Source organism: Centruroides sculpturatus, unplaced genomic scaffold (genome assembly GCF_000671375.1).
Source record: "Centruroides sculpturatus isolate CEXI.00-Female unplaced genomic scaffold, Cexi_2.0 scaffold1337, whole genome shotgun sequence".
Lineage (NCBI taxonomy): Eukaryota > Metazoa > Arthropoda > Arachnida > Scorpiones > Buthidae > Centruroides > Centruroides sculpturatus.
This window is the reverse complement of record NW_019385460.1, coordinates 170,594-190,119: the sequence shown is the minus strand read 5'-3', so window position 1 is coordinate 190,119 and position 19,526 is coordinate 170,594. Positions and strand designations below refer to the sequence as shown.

Here is a 19,526-nt window from a genome sequence, read left to right as displayed (position 1 = left end):
CTAGCTGTTGTGTTTATATTTTATTCATAAACTAAAAGAAATTCAATATATTCAATTGACAATATTTTACTTTATTTACAAAATTCTAATACAAAAATAATGATGAACTTATTTAAAATGATCTCGTAAAGATTGTTTGATCAGATCAGAACCCTTTTCTCCAATCATGATAGACGGGGCATTTGTGTTTCCTGATATAATTGCAGGCATAATAGAAGCATCCACTACTCGAAGACCCTTCACATGCTTTACTCTGAGGAAAAAAAAAAAGAAAAAATGTTACGTCCGAATGGTAACATACATTTTACGTTTTTACTCTAGAAAAATAAACTATACATGCGATAGCTCTATTTAGATTGGAAGTAAATATATTATAGGTATATAAGGCGCTATTTTATTCATTGGAAGACAGCAAACTTGGCCAATTTCTCTATTAGAATTTAAAATATTTTCTTTATTCATTCCTTCTCTTTTATCTCGAAATATTTATTAATTAGTTTTTCTCAGCATATCCTATTTAGGCCACTCAACATCCACTTGAAATCACTATTACCACTTACAAAATTTCACGATTGACCTTTATTAAAATATGTCTACATTACGAATAGCCTGAATTATTCGCATTACTTATTTAGCTGTCAATCCATCAGCATTAAAATATTTAGTTCATATTTAATATCATTATTACAATTCTAAATTACGAATCTATTGTTAGAATATCAAAATCTTCCCAATTCATAATTTGTATAATATAAAGACACGCTTCACATTATTGTATATGTACTAAAATTGTAGATTACCTTAATTCTGGATCGACTACAGTAGTTGGATCCTTTATAGCACCCATTTTACACGTTCCCACAGGATGATAGATTGTGCTTGTTAACGTGCGAGCCAAACAAGCAAAATACTCGTCTCCCCATCTTTCGTAAGATTCGCATCCCGGCATTGCATTTGTTAATATCTCTCGTCCGTGTTTATCAAATGCTGGAGATGTTCCTATAGCAAATGCGATTTTCATACCTACAAACATAAAGAATTCTTGTGAAAATCGAAATAATTACTAATAGTAATGATAACATTATTCATAATATGAAAAAGTCGTGAAAGGTCAACAATTATGTTCTCGAGAAAGTAGAATATGGGGTTAAGAGCGAGATTTAATTAATAGAAGAGTTGAATCATCAAAATTATATCGAGCGCATCAATGAAGCTAAAATAAATTATACACGAACGTGAAATCTGTTAAGAAAAAAAATTGGATTTAAATTATTTAAATGCCATTGTTTAATGTGAGTAAAAATATACATTAAAATATTTATAAATGTTGATTAAGTCAGAATAGTATTTAAACAATACTATGCATTCTAAAAATAAATAAATGTAAGAATTTCTTTAAATCGTAATACATAACCTGTTAAGTAAAAATAATTATTAAATGGTTGGCATTATCTTAAAATAATTTGATAATAAAAGAAGTAATAAAATTTTTAAAAAATAGTTAAAGGAAAATCATAAATTATTTAATAGAAGGAACATAAAAAAACGCAAAAAAAACGGCTTGTGTGATGCCAAAAATACAACATTCTATATTTAACACGTCAAAATATTTTCTCAATTAATTATACATCTTGCAGTAGAATAGGATATAAAAGTATATCCTATAATTAAAAACGAAAACTATACCAAACAATAGTTTTTTTTAACTATGAAAAAAGAATACAAAGAGGATGGATTAAAGTAAATTGTATATATGATCGTTATCATCGTCAATATGAATATAAAATTAAATTAAATTAATTAAAAAATTAAATTTTAAAAGCAAAAGTGTTTTCATAAACATATAGAAATTTATACAAGAGTAAAAGTTTAAAACTTGTTTTAAAACACAAATAAACGTGCAAATCTGTAATTTTCTCAATCATTTTTCTTGATTTATATACAGAAATAATAATAATAATAATTGTTTTTCTTAAATAATATTTTAAATTAGACTTTTTTTTTTTCCTATTCAATCTATTAGATTTTATTCCTATTACATATATCATTACGGATATCATACGATCACTTGTCGATTTAATATAATCGAGATATACATTTGAAGCACAATTAACATTTTTCACTATAGAAATCGTGACCTGAATTCCAAGTTGAATTCAAAATCCATGATGTTCTACATTCTTAATAGTATACAAGAGGTAGATCAGTTGTAACTAACGAGAATCGAGCAGTTTGGAACCATCGCCACATTCAATGGTACTAAAGCTGGAAACGGAGCATGTAGAGTAAAGGTCATAAGCACGGCCGACAAACTATTTTAGACTCTTTCTATAAAACTCCTTGTAGCGATTTGGCCTCACCTGGAGAAATCTTTGAGCCATGTTTAATAGTCTTTAACGTACGAGGCTAGCTAGCTCTTTTAATTATATATTTTTTTGCTACTACGAAAGAATTCATAAAAGTTCAGCCAAGTGATAGTTGAATTTTTCATGTACTAAATCTGGTTCAGATAATTCTCATAAGACTGTGGCCCGTTGCGACCTTTCCAATGATGAAAATATACTTGAATGTAAGAGAAATTTGCATAATAACAAAACTGTAAAAATAGGAAAAATATTTATATTTATTTTTGCAATTTACACGTAAATTGTCTTAATTTCAGTTAAATATTTGCAATTAAATTCGAATTTATAGTAATCAATTTAATAATTGGACCTGTATGATCATTTACTTTTGGAATAAAATTACATTTAACGTAAATTATTAATTTCAATGAACGTATCGTATAATTGTCAAGGTCGTATGACAGTACGCATGAATGAAGGATCGTGTCACTCTTAAACTACATTTTAGATATTTTAATTATTGTATTTTTTAAATAAAAATAAGAAAATATAAACAATATCACATTGAAATTTAAAGTATATAAAGCGACGGGTTATCACAAGACACTCAAATAATTAAGTTGTAATATATAATTAATGGTTTCTCTTTGAAAATTACGAGTTTTCTACATTGAATCTACTCGCATAATTTAATAAAACATGATTTTCTATATTAAGAACATGATGAAATTAATAACATCTTATAACAATTTTCCTAAATTGCATCAAATAATTTATAAAACATCAAAAATCAACTTATTCATCAATCAATTTAGTCTTTTTAGTATAAAATTTAACTTGATATCTTGTTAAATTCAGTAATTTACTTCGCTATAAATTACCGTATGTAGTGCTAATTATATATATTTTCATGTTAAATATATGAAATGTTTGATTTCTTGTAGCGATTTCTTCCTATTAATATTCTGGACTACATCTCAACATGTCTATTGAGAATATAACAGTAATTTGGCTCCAGTTTTAAATAAAAGAATATCAGAAAAATTCAAGTATAATGTGAAAGGATTTATTTTTGTAATGAAAAAAAAATCTTTGAAATGTCTGTTTTGTTATTTAAAAAAGGTGTGTATTTATTACTTTTATTTATATATTTTTATCAATGATTTAAATTATTCTACATTAATTTATCTACCTTCAGTTAGAGTTAGCAAGTCTTCAGGATGAGTTAGATAATTCGGTTGGATTAAGGGATAATCATAGGGATTAGCAGAACGAAGTGTAACGTATCCTCTACTCTTCGGACGAAGGAGAACCGGTAAAATCCCAAAACTGTGACCGGTAGCATGGGGCTTGTATCTTACATCCCAAATCTGAAACGTGTTAAAAAAAAATATTAGATAATTGAAAGCGGAAGGACAACCAACGACACGTGAAGTATCATCAGTTGTCCTAACTCGCAATTATTCTAGCGTATCTTTATGAGAAAAACATTATATAAGGAAGTATCTCGGATTACAAGTTCACTTTTAAGAAGGAAATAAAAATATTAAATAGAATAAGTATATCTTCTCACCTCATTCCTCACACCTACAACGTGTCTTTGTACCGATCCAGCATCAGACATTATAGAACCACCGATAAAATGCAGCTCTATATCGGGATAATCGTTTATGTGTTTATTATATTTCGAGTTTACAAATCCGAAACCTTCCACTCCTCCCAGAGACGTCCATGGTCCTTAATTTTAAATTTTAAAATTAATTACAGCTGTTGCCATCTATCGGCTATAAATTATATTATTTTTTTAAATATATAAAAATTAATTTTACGTTATTAAATTAATTATTGATAGCATTGCGTTATTTTTATAAAAACCTTAAAATATAATTAGTGTAAAACGTATTGGTTTTAATTATATTATTAATTAATGTAGAACCAAAAATAGTTTGCAGCGCCATCTGTTAACACTTATGTGAAATATCTGTGTTATATATTTAAACAATTATAAAAGTTATGATATAATTTAGGAATTAAAACAATTAAATAATTTATATAAAATAATGAGCATTTTATTAATGCAAATTGTAATATTATGCAATATTAATGCAAATTAATGGACATTTTTGCCTATTAATCAGCATTAAGGTAATTTTTTACAATGTTTTAAATTAAAAAAATATATATTTTATTAGTTCCTTATAGGAAAGTAGGAAGATTATTTGGACAACAATATATTTAAAAAACTTTAAAACAAGTTACAAATTTGATTACAAGTTTAACGCATATAAATGAACTTATATATATAACGCTTATTTATTAAAAAAAATGAATGTTTAGTTTTTATTTTAAAATTTATGCATATAACTTGAGAAACTGCATTACTTTTGAACGTTATTCTGCTATCGAAACGTTTGTAAGAAGTATATTTATTAATAGTTCAATGATATTTAAAATACAGTATATAAAAATCAATTAGAAAAACAGTCGATATCGTGTTTTGTTACAATTAAATTAGAACATTCTTATATAAATGAACTTATATATATAACGCTTATTTATTAAAAAAAATGAATGTTTAGTTTTTATTTTAAAATTTATGCATATAACTTGAGAAACTGCATTACTTTTGAACGTTATTCTGCTATCGAAACGTTTGTAAGAAGTATATTTATTAATAGTTCAATGATATTTAAAATACAGTATATAAAAATCAATTAGAAAAACAGTCGATATCGTGTTTTGTTACAATTAAATTAGAACATTCTTATACCTGATACAGATTTTATAGATATTAAATATATTAGAATGGAGAAAGAATTAAAAAAATGCTGTTTTAATTATTTAAAAATATTTTATTAATTAAAATATGCTTGTCAACTTTAAACTGTTTCAATGATAAACGAAAGAACTGTTAAAGTAAGAGCAATATTTATTGTTAATAACAATTAATTACCACTTTAATAATTACAATTAACTTACGTAATAAATGTCTCCTAATTGCTTATAATTTCATGTATTAAAAGTAAATTTAACTTTAAAAACTATCACATAGCGTATTTTCAGCATGACTTGTAAATTAAATTAATCTATAAATATATCCTTTTTACCTATTTTTAAAAATAATGTTAAAATTGCATAAAAGAATTTTAATTATCGTTTCTTTACTCTAATTACTGTCTTAAAAAGAAATTTTTATAATGTAGCGAGCAATTATTAAAACAAAACTCTACTTTTTCTCATTCGTTTCTTCTCCGTTTACGTTATATTTTCTGGGTAAATATAGGTAAAGTACAAGAAGAGATTATAATCTTATAAATTAAATCTTTATATGTATACACTTGCATAGATTTAATAATTAATAGAATGTTTTTTCTTATAAAATTCTGTGATAAATATATACGACAATGGAGTAACATTATGAGAAAGAAGAGAAAAAACCAAATAAAATCTAGACTTTCACTCATGTTATTATAGTAACATCAACTGGCACCGATTGTTTTTTATTGCTACAGGCGATAGCAATCTTATCTTTCGAAGAATAATAATTATTTGATTACAATCGAAGGATATTTTCCCTGATTTTATTAGAATTATTTACTCTATGGGATAATTGTTGTTCCCATTTCTCTTAAAGACATTCCAAGGATTTTAACAATAGAGAATGTAAAGTAAATTCATCGAAGAATTAAAAATTTGATTGCATTTTTTAAAGAAATTTTAACTTTTGTTATAATTAATATTAATAAGTGCATAAGGAAAAGAAATATTTTATTTTTTATTGTTGTTTTTGTTAAGTGAAATGCCAGATAAATCTATTTTTACATCTGTCATTGCATTCACGCTATTTAGATTTCGACATAAAATTTTGAACCATTTTGTGAGAAAGTACTTGACGCTTGACTTATCAACTGTAAAATACAGGATACGTTCAGTTTGATTATTAATAATAATATTATCTACATGAGTAGAGTTAACATTAAAAGATGATATAACGACATTTTCCTTAAATAAAAATTATAAGATTAACTTACCATCGTGTTTCAACAGATATCTTTTGGCATTATCTACTGTAAAAGTTGATGCGAACGTTAGACTGACGTTATTTTTAATAGAAAATTCAATACCAAAAGCGAATATATGATCTTGCAGATTTCTACCAACTGGCAAATCAGCAATCACTGGAATCTAGAATTACATATAGAATTTAATTTTCTATAAATACTATTTACGAAAAATGCTTTGCATATAGATATTTATGATATATTTGAACATAATATAAATAGTATTTATCACACATAAGTAATATTTATATAATTAATATACAATGACTTACATGTATATATGACACAATGACCTAAACTCATATACTTTTGACTTAAAGAGTTATTTAAACAAGTAAATTCGTTTTACAACTCAATTTTATTTGTTATAATAATAGCCTTTTTATGTTATACAGCGTAATATAACTTTAACAGGATATTTTATGTCCTGTTAAAGTTCAATACCATTCTGGTAAGAGTGGTATATAAAACTGTACAATAAAAAATGTTTTTATTCAAGAGTGTTTTTTGTTGCTGTTTAAAGATGAATGCTTTATATATTTTATACTCTGTAAAACAGTATAAATATAATAAAAATATCTCAGGAACTTAAGTTGAATTGTATAAAACTTGCATCTTGTATTCCATTATCATCTTCTGATCGCCTTATCATCACTTTAATGTTATTATCACAGCAGGAATATAATTGTATTATAAAAATATCTGCCATCGCGTGTATACATTGCAAAGATAAAATCATTTATCAACTATGAAAGTTTGAAAGAAAAAAACTATAAAATGAAATTTTGATTAAAAAAGAATTGTTCGAAATTATAAAAGCGGTATAATGGTGTAATTTCAGATATTTAAGAAAGATAGGGTTGGATTTATGAATCAGGATAAGGAGTGCGATAACAATCGACATTTCGTAAGCAAAATAAAGTTGCATAAAGGCTACTTTGATTGTGATTAGCATTGCATTTTATCGCTCAAGTCTTTAGCAAGCAGGGAAATAACAATTAAAGAATTGTTTCAAAGATCTACGCCTCATTCGTTATCTTAAAAGTAAAGGCCAATAACTATCGGTTAAAAATCTTTCCTAGATCTAGAGTTATGATTTTCAAATTCGACCAATACTCTAATGTGTTTCACCTTAAAAGTTCTTTGACGTAATTTTTGACTTAACATTTTAATCTACATGTATAAAAACATTTTAAATTCCTCATAAAAAATTATCATTAACGTAATCTGTAAATCTAAACAACAGAATGAACTTGAAGAATGATCTAAAGGACATCAGCACAGGAAATTTGACCATTTACAATATCTTATCATTGAATGAATTATTTATTTTTTTCTTTTTTTTTGAGAGATGAAATAAAGATTTTCAATTGTGTATTTAAATAGTATCTTTGAATGCAATTCCATACAATCGAATAAAAAACAAACAATAGAATTGATAGAATTAGATATATAAAAAGTAGAGAAGGATAAAAATTGGGTTATATCAGTATCAAGCATCAATTTCTGAAGATTCGGTTCATATATTAATATAATAACACTATTAACATTGCAGTCGAAGGCAAAAACCATCATTTACAGTAATATATTTTTTTAAATTTTGATTCTATAATTAGTTTTCTACCAAAGGGTGAAAGGTTCTTTGTTATTATTGTCTAAAAAGTTTCTGGTATTTTGTAAATAAAACAAATTAAAATCACATTAAAAAACATAATAAAATTATCCGAATAAAAAAATGATGATGTAGAACAGTTTTTAATTTGTGTTAATGTCATTATTTTTGATTATTATTATTAATATTTAATCTATAGAAATAATTGTTTTTAATGAACTTATAAAGGTGCTTATAAAATTCCTTTCATAAAATATTTGATATAAGTAAATTATTATTATTATTTTTTTATTCAGAATCACGATCAGCACAACTACAACAAAGCAAATTAAAAGAAAATTTCTTTAAATACGATGACTTATTTTTTAGATGATTGAATGTAATAAATATTCATGAGAAAATTATTATCTTATATATATATTTTATACAATATCCAGTGATAGATGAGGGATACTCAAACATTTTTAGAGCAAAACAAAATGATAGCAGTTACCTGAATTCATTCGTAATTGTAAAATCTGAGACAAAGATCCAATCAGTAGTTGTGTCTCTATAAATCATATTTAATATAAAAAACCAGTAATGAACAGAAAAGGGAAAAGTTTCATCAATAATGAAAAATTATTTATGTGTTCAATTTTTATTATATCATTGTCTACGTTAGACTTAGTATATTAATAGGACTTATTATAGCCTACTGGTGTTGTTTTAGTTTTTGCAAATAACAACACCAGTATAATAAGTCCTATTGATATACTAAGTCTAACGTAGACAACGATATAATAAAAATTGAATAAAGTAAACTGATACTGTTTTTTCCTCTCTTTATTGCGTAAATTTCTCTAGAAGAATTGTATGAAAATTTATTTATTTATTGAAAATTTACTTTGAATTTCTCTATAGATGATATCAATAGAAGCAATTTGAAATTTATGATGGAGACAAAAATACTCGAAAATAGTCATAATGTATTTCACAATTTTTCATGAAAAATGTCAAAACAAAATATTCATTGGATGGCTGCACAATTAATATCTTATCATTCGGGTTTATGTAAGCGTATAGTTTCCTATGCTTTGTATAAAAATAACACACGATTTATGATATAACTAAAGAACCATTTTTAGTTTTCTACACACCTATAAAACAAAATTGAAAAAAAAGGATAATCTACATTTAACTTGAAGTGCCTAGATGATAAAAATGATTTAACTATTTTAAGTTTATTTTTAACATGGGATAGACTAGAATGTCTGTTTTTTAAGCCGATAATAATGATGATGATAAGTAATTTTTTCCTGAAAGGATGGGAATAACGATAAAATACATGGGAAAAAATGTTTACCTGGTAACGATAAGAATGTTTCCCAGTAATAAACGAATAAATCAGTATAAAATTAATTTATTTTAATTTTCGGATGAATGTAAAACCAGTTAATAAAATCAGTATCATACATGAACACCTGCAGGCATATCTTGAAGTACTGTTATTTTTAGTATCTTGTTCTTAGATATTATTATTCCACTAGCAGTATTTCAAGTAGGACTTCAACACTAGGTCAATCACTCATAATTTACAAAAATACTTTAAAGTTATACATACATGCGGTTTTTTTTTAAATTTTAAAATCTCAAGTAAATACTCTAATCACGACAATGTTCTACTGCACGATTAATAATCATTCAACCTAATTTGTTGTGGTTTCATAGTAAAGACCTTCAGTACGTCGACCTCGATTACTTTTTCAACTTTCTAATAAACAAGAATTAAATTTGTCTATAAGAAGTAAATATTTTTTAATAAGTGTAAATCTTCCTTAACTTATAATTTACTTATAAATTAAAAAGAACAACTTCAGATAAAGATATAATTAAACTACTTTTATAAATATACTTCAACTTTCTTTAAATATTCATATTGATTTTCAACGTATGATATAGGTCATATAACAGTGTTTTTTATTGTTTTCGTTATTCAAACAGAATTATTAAAAAATTTTGTTAACCTTAAAATGGTATGTTTTATACAATATAATATTAGAGTAGCTATTTAGGTGAATTTACAAGGGATTACCCTTGGGAATTCCTAATTATGAAATAAAGATTATTTCAAGGATTCAAACGGAAATAGGACGTTTTGTAAGAGCACAGAAATACTTTTAACAATTGTAAAATGCTATGTATAATACTAATTTGAGTTAGTATCATTTAATTTTTGATGAAAAATTTCAATCGATTTATAATGTGTTATTATATAATATTATATATATAGAATGAAAAATTATAATGTTTTCTCACTTACGTTATGTTTCTCTAAATGCATTTTTGGTCCAATACCCGACAACATCAGCAACTGAGGAGTATTAATAGATCCAGCTGATAAAATGATTTCTTTTCTTGCACGTACAAGAGTGGTAAGTCCGCCTTTATCAACAAGAACACCTCTTGCTGTTTTCGTCTCATCGAAAAGAACCTAAAATTTACATGTCTTTATATTAAAAACGTCTTAACAATATACGTGTTTAATGTAAATGAATCAAAGATTAAGTTATTAATTATATTAATTAATAATAAATTTCTCTTTTTTTACTTTTACCAACCTTAGTGACAAAAGCATTAACGACAATATCAAGATTATGTCTATCTTTTATTGGGTCTAAAAATGCAGATTTCGTGCTCCATCTTCGACCTTTATATGTAGTACCTTGAGCAGGCGTAAACCCTAAATTTAAAATAAATAGTAACGACAATATAGATATTATATATTAATCCATTAATTGTTATAACAGTTAAAATTATTCATCGCCTTTAATAACGATATCGAATATATTTTATATTACTTTTAATATTTTATAATATTTGTTAGCTGAAAGTGATATTATTTATCAGAAATATATACAGATTGGTCCGTTTATAATGTCTTTTACAAGACAAATATCTCATAAAATATGGACATAATTAAATAATTGATCAGAATAAAAGTTATGTATTTTCCAGGGACTTTTTCAGTTTTGTTTACGAGATGTAAATGGACCACCCTGTTATTAGGATAAATTTGAGAAAAGTCTGTTACCAGTTTGTGTTGGTCCATTAGCATCTTGAATGATAGGATAACCCAAGTATTTTCCAGCTTCTAGAAATGATTGCAAAAGAGGAGTTGAATAGGTTGTAGATACTGCCTGATAGCCACCAATATTGTGATAACCTTGAATAAAAAGACAAAATAATAATAAAAATTAAATTTTAAATTATAGAAATAGACCATATAGTTGGCGAATTTAAAAACAAAATGTTAACATTAACATTGTTAATATTAAACAATATAGAATGAAATAAATGTTAACATTAAAAATATAAGCAGTAAATTATTATAACTATTTTGTAGTATAGTAAAAGAAAACATTAAATTTAAAATAATTCAGGAAATTTTACTTAAGTATTCTTAAAACAGTTTATATATAGGCCTAATAAAGCGTTTTAAAGCAAATTTTCGCAATTATTTTATAAACTTTTAATGTTTTAAAATTATAAAAGTCGAATTTACCATTGTAAGCATAATTTGGATCCGTTTGATGTTCCGACTTAATAAAATACGGATATACATCGCTCCAACTCCAACCATATGCTCCATCAGCAGCCCATTTATCATAATCTTTAGGATTACCTCTTACGTAGAGCATAAAATTAAGTACGCTAGAACCTCCTAAAACTTTCCCACGAGGCCAACGACAACTCTGTTGAATTCACAAAATAAAAACGATATAAATAGAGTTTATCATGATTATTAAATTCAACAATTTTCAGCAAATATTAGCTATAAAATTTTATATAATAGTCTTTCCCAGAATTAGAACGAAGCCAATGTTTATTAGTCTACGTACACAAAGAATAACGGTTCTGTGTTCATAACAAAATTGAACATATATTAGAAAATTACAAAATATGTTTATATATTTTAAATTTCTAAAATTTTGCAAGGAATTTGAGATTAAAAAAAGACAGAAAACGTCACACGACGTCACACAAGAATTTTCTTTGCTTATCTAATGTATACACTTATAAAATCCAATACAAATGCTCCATTCTTATTGTGAGGAATGCTATATTGTTATGAATATAGTAATATTTTCCTTGTTTACGATAATCTTTAAAAAACATTAATCACTTTCAGTCTATATTAATAACATATTATTTATTTTTTTAATTTTCTAAATATAAACAACTAATATTATTCTATTTTAAGATAATTTAATGAAAAGAGATTTAATGTGTATAATCCTGGTAATTTGTAATTTAGGTTGATGAGTTCTTAACTACTACTATAAATAATTGTATTATAAACTAGCTCGTATGGGAAACAATTCTTCGTAAGTTTGAAAATGTTTATTTGTAAGAAACTTTCCTGCTTAGTAAATTGAATTATATCAAATCTTTTTCTATATATATTTTATTTTTCCCTTTAAAATAGTTTTTAGTATCATTAAATTTGTTTTTAGATACTTCAAGCATTTTAGTATTTTTTAGGAAAATTTTTCTATATTTCCAAATATAGAAAAATTCTTCCTTTAATGTTCTTGATCATTAGAATTGTTTATAATATAATTCGCGTTCAAATGTAGTCATTAAAATTATTATTTAAAAAAAATAAAATTAAATAAATATATATTTGATTTATTTGTTTCACCCCTTTTAAAATATTGAAACAATTCTTAATTTTTTAAGATTCAAAATAAAAAGAATCCTTTTGTTTCTTCAAACCTACTTTAATTATTTTTAAATTCTAAAAGTCATTATATGTGAACCATATTTACTATAAAATTCCCGAATTGTTTAGGGAAATTCTACATTAAAAGTTTTAAAGGTAGTAAATGAATAAAAAGTATCATTAACAGAATAGTGTGTCACGTCTTTTAGTGTATATATATATTTTTTTTTTAATAATTGACTATGATTAATATTCTCTGTACTGAACTAATTAATATCATTAAGCTTATTATTTATGACGTCAACAAGTTTAATTATATATAATAATGATGTATATTTTAAAAGCTTAAAATTCTATCATCTTCGTTTCTCCCGTCGGCAAAATTTTTAAAGATATGACCCATTTCTTAGAACCCTATGGCAAAATATAAGATGATAAAAGTTAATACCCCTCTACTAACATAATTTTCATAATTCCGATTTAAATCTAGAGGAAAAATTGTAATTTCGAGGAAGATGTTCTACTTCTGATTTCCTANTGTAATCAAATTGACTGTTCAAAATAATCAACTCATAAAAGTCCATATAAAGAACTAATAGAAAAAGTAATATTTAGAATCATACATATCAATTTAATACCACTTTTTGAGCTGATTACTACTTAATCTTATTACTTACGTAGATAAAATAAATATTAGAAATTAGTAAATAATTTAAATAAATGATAATTATCTAAAAATTCTTTTTAAATTAAACCTAACTATATCTAATCCTCTGATTCTTTCTATATAAAAGCCTTAATCTGTAATATTTCATGATTTGTCACATAGAACAAATTAGTTTTATATGATAAGCCTTAAAAAATCCGGTTATTACTATTGACGTAAATGCTTGCATTATTAATATTCAAGTTCGTTTTTTTTTAATTTTCTTTTGATAAAAATACCTCTTATCATTGACTATAGACAATACTAACCGGTATATCTATCAGTTATTAAATTTATTTTAAGTTTTCATAGCATAGTTGATAAGATTTCACGATCAAAGCAAACTACACAATTTTTTAAAATAATACAGACATTTTCACTAAAGTTTTTAGTGGAAATTTCTGTTAACATTTTGGCTGTGTTGTACTTAAATAATTATATAGATTAAAAGCCATAACTAAAACATTCAGTAATTGGTTTATTTTTTTACACTTACTTGTTTTAATCCGTTCTCCTCTTTCTACTTACATCTTGCTACATCCAGCAAGAAAATGTTTTATCTAAAGCATCAGAGTAATTAAATATTTAAAGCATAGCAAAACGTTAATAGACAAAACGTTTTACGTGAGAAATTCTGTCTAGTTTAAAAATAGTAATTTTTATCGTAAAATCTTGTTAACCATGCAATGAAAACTTAAAATAAATTCTAATAAATAAAATAAACGATTGGTAGATATACAGGTTAGTATTGCCTACTACTATAAAGAATATTTTTATTAAAAAAAATTATAAGAGAGAACGTGAATATTAGGAATGAAAAAATTGCACTAATGTTAAACCGGATATTCTTAGGACATATCACATAAAATTAATTCATTGTTAATGATAAATCATAAGATATTATAATTCAGCATTCGATGAGTCGAGCTAAAAGATTTTATAAATGTAAGAGACGTTATAAGCAGTTTTATAAATTAGGTAGAAAGAATCTGAGATTTAGGTCTAATTAGGTATAATTTTAAAATGATTTTTAAATATTTATCATTTATTTGAATTGTTTTAATATTTATTTTATCATTTTATGATCTTATCAAAATAGTTATATATGAAAAATATAAATAAAAACTTTATAAAATATTAGGAGTAACAAGAACAAACGAAAACTAATCTTTCTACTTTATAAAATCTATTATATGCTAATTAAAAAAAATATTCTAGGCTGGAATGCAGCATAAACGGTGCAAGAAAGTTAAACTATTTGTATTGCATAAACGAAGGCCTAATTATCTATTATTACTTTTGTAATTTATATTTCTATTTAAAAACCCTTCTTACTGTTTTATAAATTAATTAAGGAATTCTAAATATTAATTTTAAAAATGAAAAAAAAATTTGATAATATATTTTATTTCAATTTACATAGCCTAACGCTAATTTTAGAGAGAAAGTTTTATATTTAATTATTAAATTTCTAGGTTAAAATATTACATTAATATAATTCAATATTGAAATGAGGTTAATATGCAAAAAAAGAAAAAAGAAAGGAAGAAAAAAAAGCAGAAACTCTGGCTCTTTTTTTTACATCCGCAAATTTTTACTACTTACAAATGAAACAGATTCTTGAAAATCTGTTGTAGAAAAAAACCTTCAAGCTATTGTGATGTAATAGTTTGCAAGTTCTCATATAGAATTCTTGAAAAGTTTTAAACAATTATGAAATGGTAAAAGTATTTTTATCTCACGAAAATTGATGATGCGGAAATAGCATCTTTATGAAAAATATTCATTGAAAATACCGTTAATCGATTCTACAGTCAAAATTAAGGAATAAATGGAAAATTCACAGTAGAATTTAAAATATCAAATAATAAATTAATTTATAATACATATTAAAAATTTACTTACCTATAATATAATCATATTCGTCTTGAAAATATGGTTTAGAAATTTTAGGTTTAGGCGGTGTTATTCTTTGCAGTACTAATGCGGCTGCAGTAAGAATGGGTATTAGAGTCATAAAATCCGTCATATCGAAATGAAAGTTATCAGTTTATGAGCTTTCTTTGCTTCAGTTAGTAGACACGCGGCTTTTTTCCACGCCCCGCAAGTCACATGACCTACTTTACCAAAAACTTTTCCTATAAAGAAGGAAATTAAGATCGTCTCATATTCTGCTCATATGTTCAACTAAAAGAATTTTATATTACTATTATAACTCTCATAAAAGTCCATATAAAGAACTAATAGAAAAAGTAATATTTAGAATCATACATATCAATTTAATACCACTTTTTGAGCTGATTACTACTTAATCTTATTACTTACGTAGATAAAATAAATATTAGAAATTAGTAAATAATTTAAATAAATGATAATTATCTAAAAATTCTTTTTAAATTAAACCTAACTATATCTAATCCTCTGATTCTTTCTATATAAAAGCCTTAATCTGTAATATTTCATGATTTGTCACATAGAACAAATTAGTTTTATATGATAAGCCTTAAAAAATCCGGTTATTACTATTGACGTAAATGCTTGCATTATTAATATTCAAGTTCGTTTTTTTTTAATTTTCTTTTGATAAAAATACCTCTTATCANTAATTGTTATAACAGTTAAAATTATTCATCGCCTTTAATAACGATATCGAATATATTTTATATTACTTTTAATATTTTATAATATTTGTTAGCTGAAAGTGATATTATTTATCAGAAATATATACAGATTGGTCCGTTTATAATGTCTTTTACAAGACAAATATCTCATAAAATATGGACATAATTAAATAATTGATCAGAATAAAAGTTATGTATTTTCCAGGGACTTTTTCAGTTTTGTTTACGAGATGTAAATGGACCACCCTGTTATTAGGATAAATTTGAGAAAAGTCTGTTACCAGTTTGTGTTGGTCCATTAGCATCTTGAATGATAGGATAACCCAAGTATTTTCCAGCTTCTAGAAATGATTGCAAAAGAGGAGTTGAATAGGTTGTAGATACTGCCTGATAGCCACCAATATTGTGATAACCTTGAATAAAAAGACAAAATAATAATAAAAATTAAATTTTAAATTATAGAAATAGACCATATAGTTGGCGAATTTAAAAACAAAATGTTAACATTAACATTGTTAATATTAAACAATATAGAATGAAATAAATGTTAACATTAAAAATATAAGCAGTAAATTATTATAACTATTTTGTAGTATAGTAAAAGAAAACATTAAATTTAAAATAATTCAGGAAATTTTACTTAAGTATTCTTAAAACAGTTTATATATAGGCCTAATAAAGCGTTTTAAAGCAAATTTTCGCAATTATTTTATAAACTTTTAATGTTTTAAAATTATAAAAGTCGAATTTACCATTGTAAGCATAATTTGGATCCGTTTGATGTTCCGACTTAATAAAATACGGATATACATCGCTCCAACTCCAACCATATGCTCCATCAGCAGCCCATTTATCATAATCTTTAGGATTACCTCTTACGTAGAGCATAAAATTAAGTACGCTAGAACCTCCTAAAACTTTCCCACGAGGCCAACGACAACTCTGTTGAATTCACAAAATAAAAACGATATAAATATAGTTTATCATGATTATTAAATTCAACAATTTTCAGTAAATATTAGCTATAAAATTTTATATAATAGTCTTTCCCAGAATTAGAACGAAGCCAATGTTTATTAGTCTACGTACACAAAGAATAACGGTTCTGTGTTCATAACAAAATTGAACATATATTAGAAAATTACAAAATATGTTTACATATTTTAAATTTCTAAAATTTTGCAAGGAATTTAAGATTAAAAAAAGACAGAAAACGTCACACGACGTCACACAAGAATTTTCTTTGCTTATCTAATGTATACACTTATAAAATCCAATACAAATGCTCCATTCTTATTGTGAGGAATGCTATATTGTTATGAATATAGTAATATTTTCCTTGTTTACGATAATCTTTAAAAAACATTAATCACTTTCAGTCTATATTAATAACATATTATTTATTTTTTTAATTTTCTTTTGATAAAAATACCTCTTATCATTGACTATAGACAATACTAACCGGTATATCTATCAGTTATTAAATTTATTTTAAGTTTTCATAGCATAGTTGATAAGATTTCACGATCAAAGCAAACTACACAATTTTTTAAAATAATACAGACATTTTCACTAAAGTTTTTAGTGGAAATTTCTGTTAACATTTTGGCTGTGTTGTACTTAAATAATTATATAGATTAAAAGCCATAACTAAAACATTCAGTAATTGGTTTATTTTTTTACACTTACTTGTTTTAATCCGTTCTCCTCTTTCTACTTACATCTTGCTACATCCAGCAAGAAAATGTTTTATCTAAAGCATCAGAGTAATTAAATATTTAAAGCATAGCAAAACGTTAATAGACAAAACGTTTTACGTGAGAAATTCTGTCTAGTTTAAAAATAGTAATTTTTATCGTAAAATCTTGTTAACCATGCAATGAAAACTTAAAATAAATTCTAATAAATAAAATAAACGATTGGTAGATATACAGGTTAGTATTGCCTACTACTATAAAGAATATTTTTATTAAAAAAAATTATAAGAGAGAACGTGAATATTAGGAATGAAAAAATTGCACTAATGTTAAACCGGATATTCTTAGGACATATCACATAAAATTAATTCATTGTTAATGATAAATCATAAGATATTATAATTCAGCATTCGATGAGTCGAGCTAAAAGATTTTATAAATGTAAGAGACGTTATAAGCAGTTTTATAAATTAGGTAGAAAGAATCTGAGATTTAGGTCTAATTAGGTATAATTTTAAAATGATTTTTAAATATTTATCATTTATTTGAATTGTTTTAATATTTATTTTATCATTTTATGATCTTATCAAAATAGTTATATATGAAAAATATAAATAAAAACTTTATAAAATATTAGGAGTAACAAGAACAAACGAAAACTAATCTTTCTACTTTATAAAATCTATTATATGCTAATTAAAAAAAATATTCTAGGCTGGAATGCAGCATAAACGGTGCAAGAAAGTTAAACTATTTGTATTGCATAAACGAAGGCCTAATTATCTATTATTACTTTTGTAATTTATATTTCTATTTAAAAACCCTTCTTACTGTTTTATAAATTAATTAAGGAATTCTAAATATTAATTTTAAAAATGAAAAAAAAATTTGATAATATATTTTATTTCAATTTACATAGCCTAACGCTAATTTTAGAGAGAAAGTTTTATATTTAATTATTAAATTTCTAGGTTAAAATATTACATTAATATAATTCAATATTGAAATGAGGTTAATATGCAAAAAAAGAAAAAAGAAAGGAAGAAAAAAAAGCAGAAACTCTGGCTCTTTTTTTTACATCCGCAAATTTTTACTACTTACAAATGAAACAGATTCTTGAAAATCTGTTGTAGAAAAAAACCTTCAAGCTATTGTGATGTAATAGTTTGCAAGTTCTCATATAGAATTCTTGAAAAGTTTTAAACAATTATGAAATGGTAAAAGTATTTTTATCTCACGAAAATTGATGATGCGGAAATAGCATCTTTATGAAAAATATTCATTGAAAATACCGTTAATCGATTCTACAGTCAAAATTAAGGAATAAATGGAAAATTCACAGTAGAATTTAAAATATCAAATAGTAAATTAATTTATAATACATATTAAAAATTTACTTACCTATAATATAATCATATTCGTCTTGAAAATATGGTTTAGAAATTTTAGGTTTAGGCGGTGTTATTCTTTGCAGTACTAATGCGGCTGCAGTAAGAATGGGTATTAGAGTCATAAAATCCGTCATATCGAAATGAAAGTTATCAGTTTATGAGCTTTCTTTGCTTCAGTTAGTAGACACGCGGCTTTTTTCCACGCCCCGCAAGTCACATGACCTACTTTACCAAAAACTTTTCCTATAAAGAAGGAAATTAAGATCGTCTCATATTCTGCTCATATGTTCAACTAAAAGAATTTTATATTACTATTATAACTAGTATATATATATATATATATATAATTAATAGTTTTACTTAGTAAGATGTAAACACAGTTATTATA

At 24.7% G+C, this 19,526-nt stretch overlaps 1 protein-coding gene across 1 annotated transcript; it reads right to left on the bottom strand.

Annotated features, from left to right (window-relative positions):
• Nucleotides 1-63: 63 nt before the first annotated feature.
• Nucleotides 64-16,953, bottom strand: LOC111639218 (glucose dehydrogenase [FAD, quinone]-like). The gene is made up of 9 exons (XM_023385015.1): nt 16,803-16,953; nt 16,332-16,463; nt 10,619-10,740; nt 10,321-10,491; nt 6,377-6,530; nt 3,919-4,082; nt 3,538-3,715; nt 801-1,023; nt 64-253 (listed from the first exon to the last, which is right to left on the bottom strand). The coding sequence occupies exons 1-9, from the start codon at nt 16,936-16,938 to the stop codon at nt 109-111; spliced, it is 1,425 nt and encodes a 474-aa protein (XP_023240783.1). The 5' UTR covers nt 16,939-16,953; the 3' UTR covers nt 64-108.
• Nucleotides 16,954-19,526: the final 2,573 nt, after the last annotated feature.

Bases quoted from the DNA above. Each gene is read 5' to 3' on its own strand.
- LOC111639218 (XM_023385015.1), bottom strand. From the start codon at position 16,938: ATGCTCTACGTAAGAGGTAATCCTAAAGATTATGATAAATGGGCTGCT. The intron at 6,531-10,320 runs GTAAGTGAGAAA...ATGTAATTCTAG, and splicing joins TGCATTTAGAGAAACATAAC to ATTCCAGTGATTGCTGATTT. The intron at 1,024-3,537 runs GTAGATAAATTA...TTATGTTTGTAG, and splicing joins CTTGCTAACTCTAACTGAAG to GTATGAAAATCGCATTTGCT.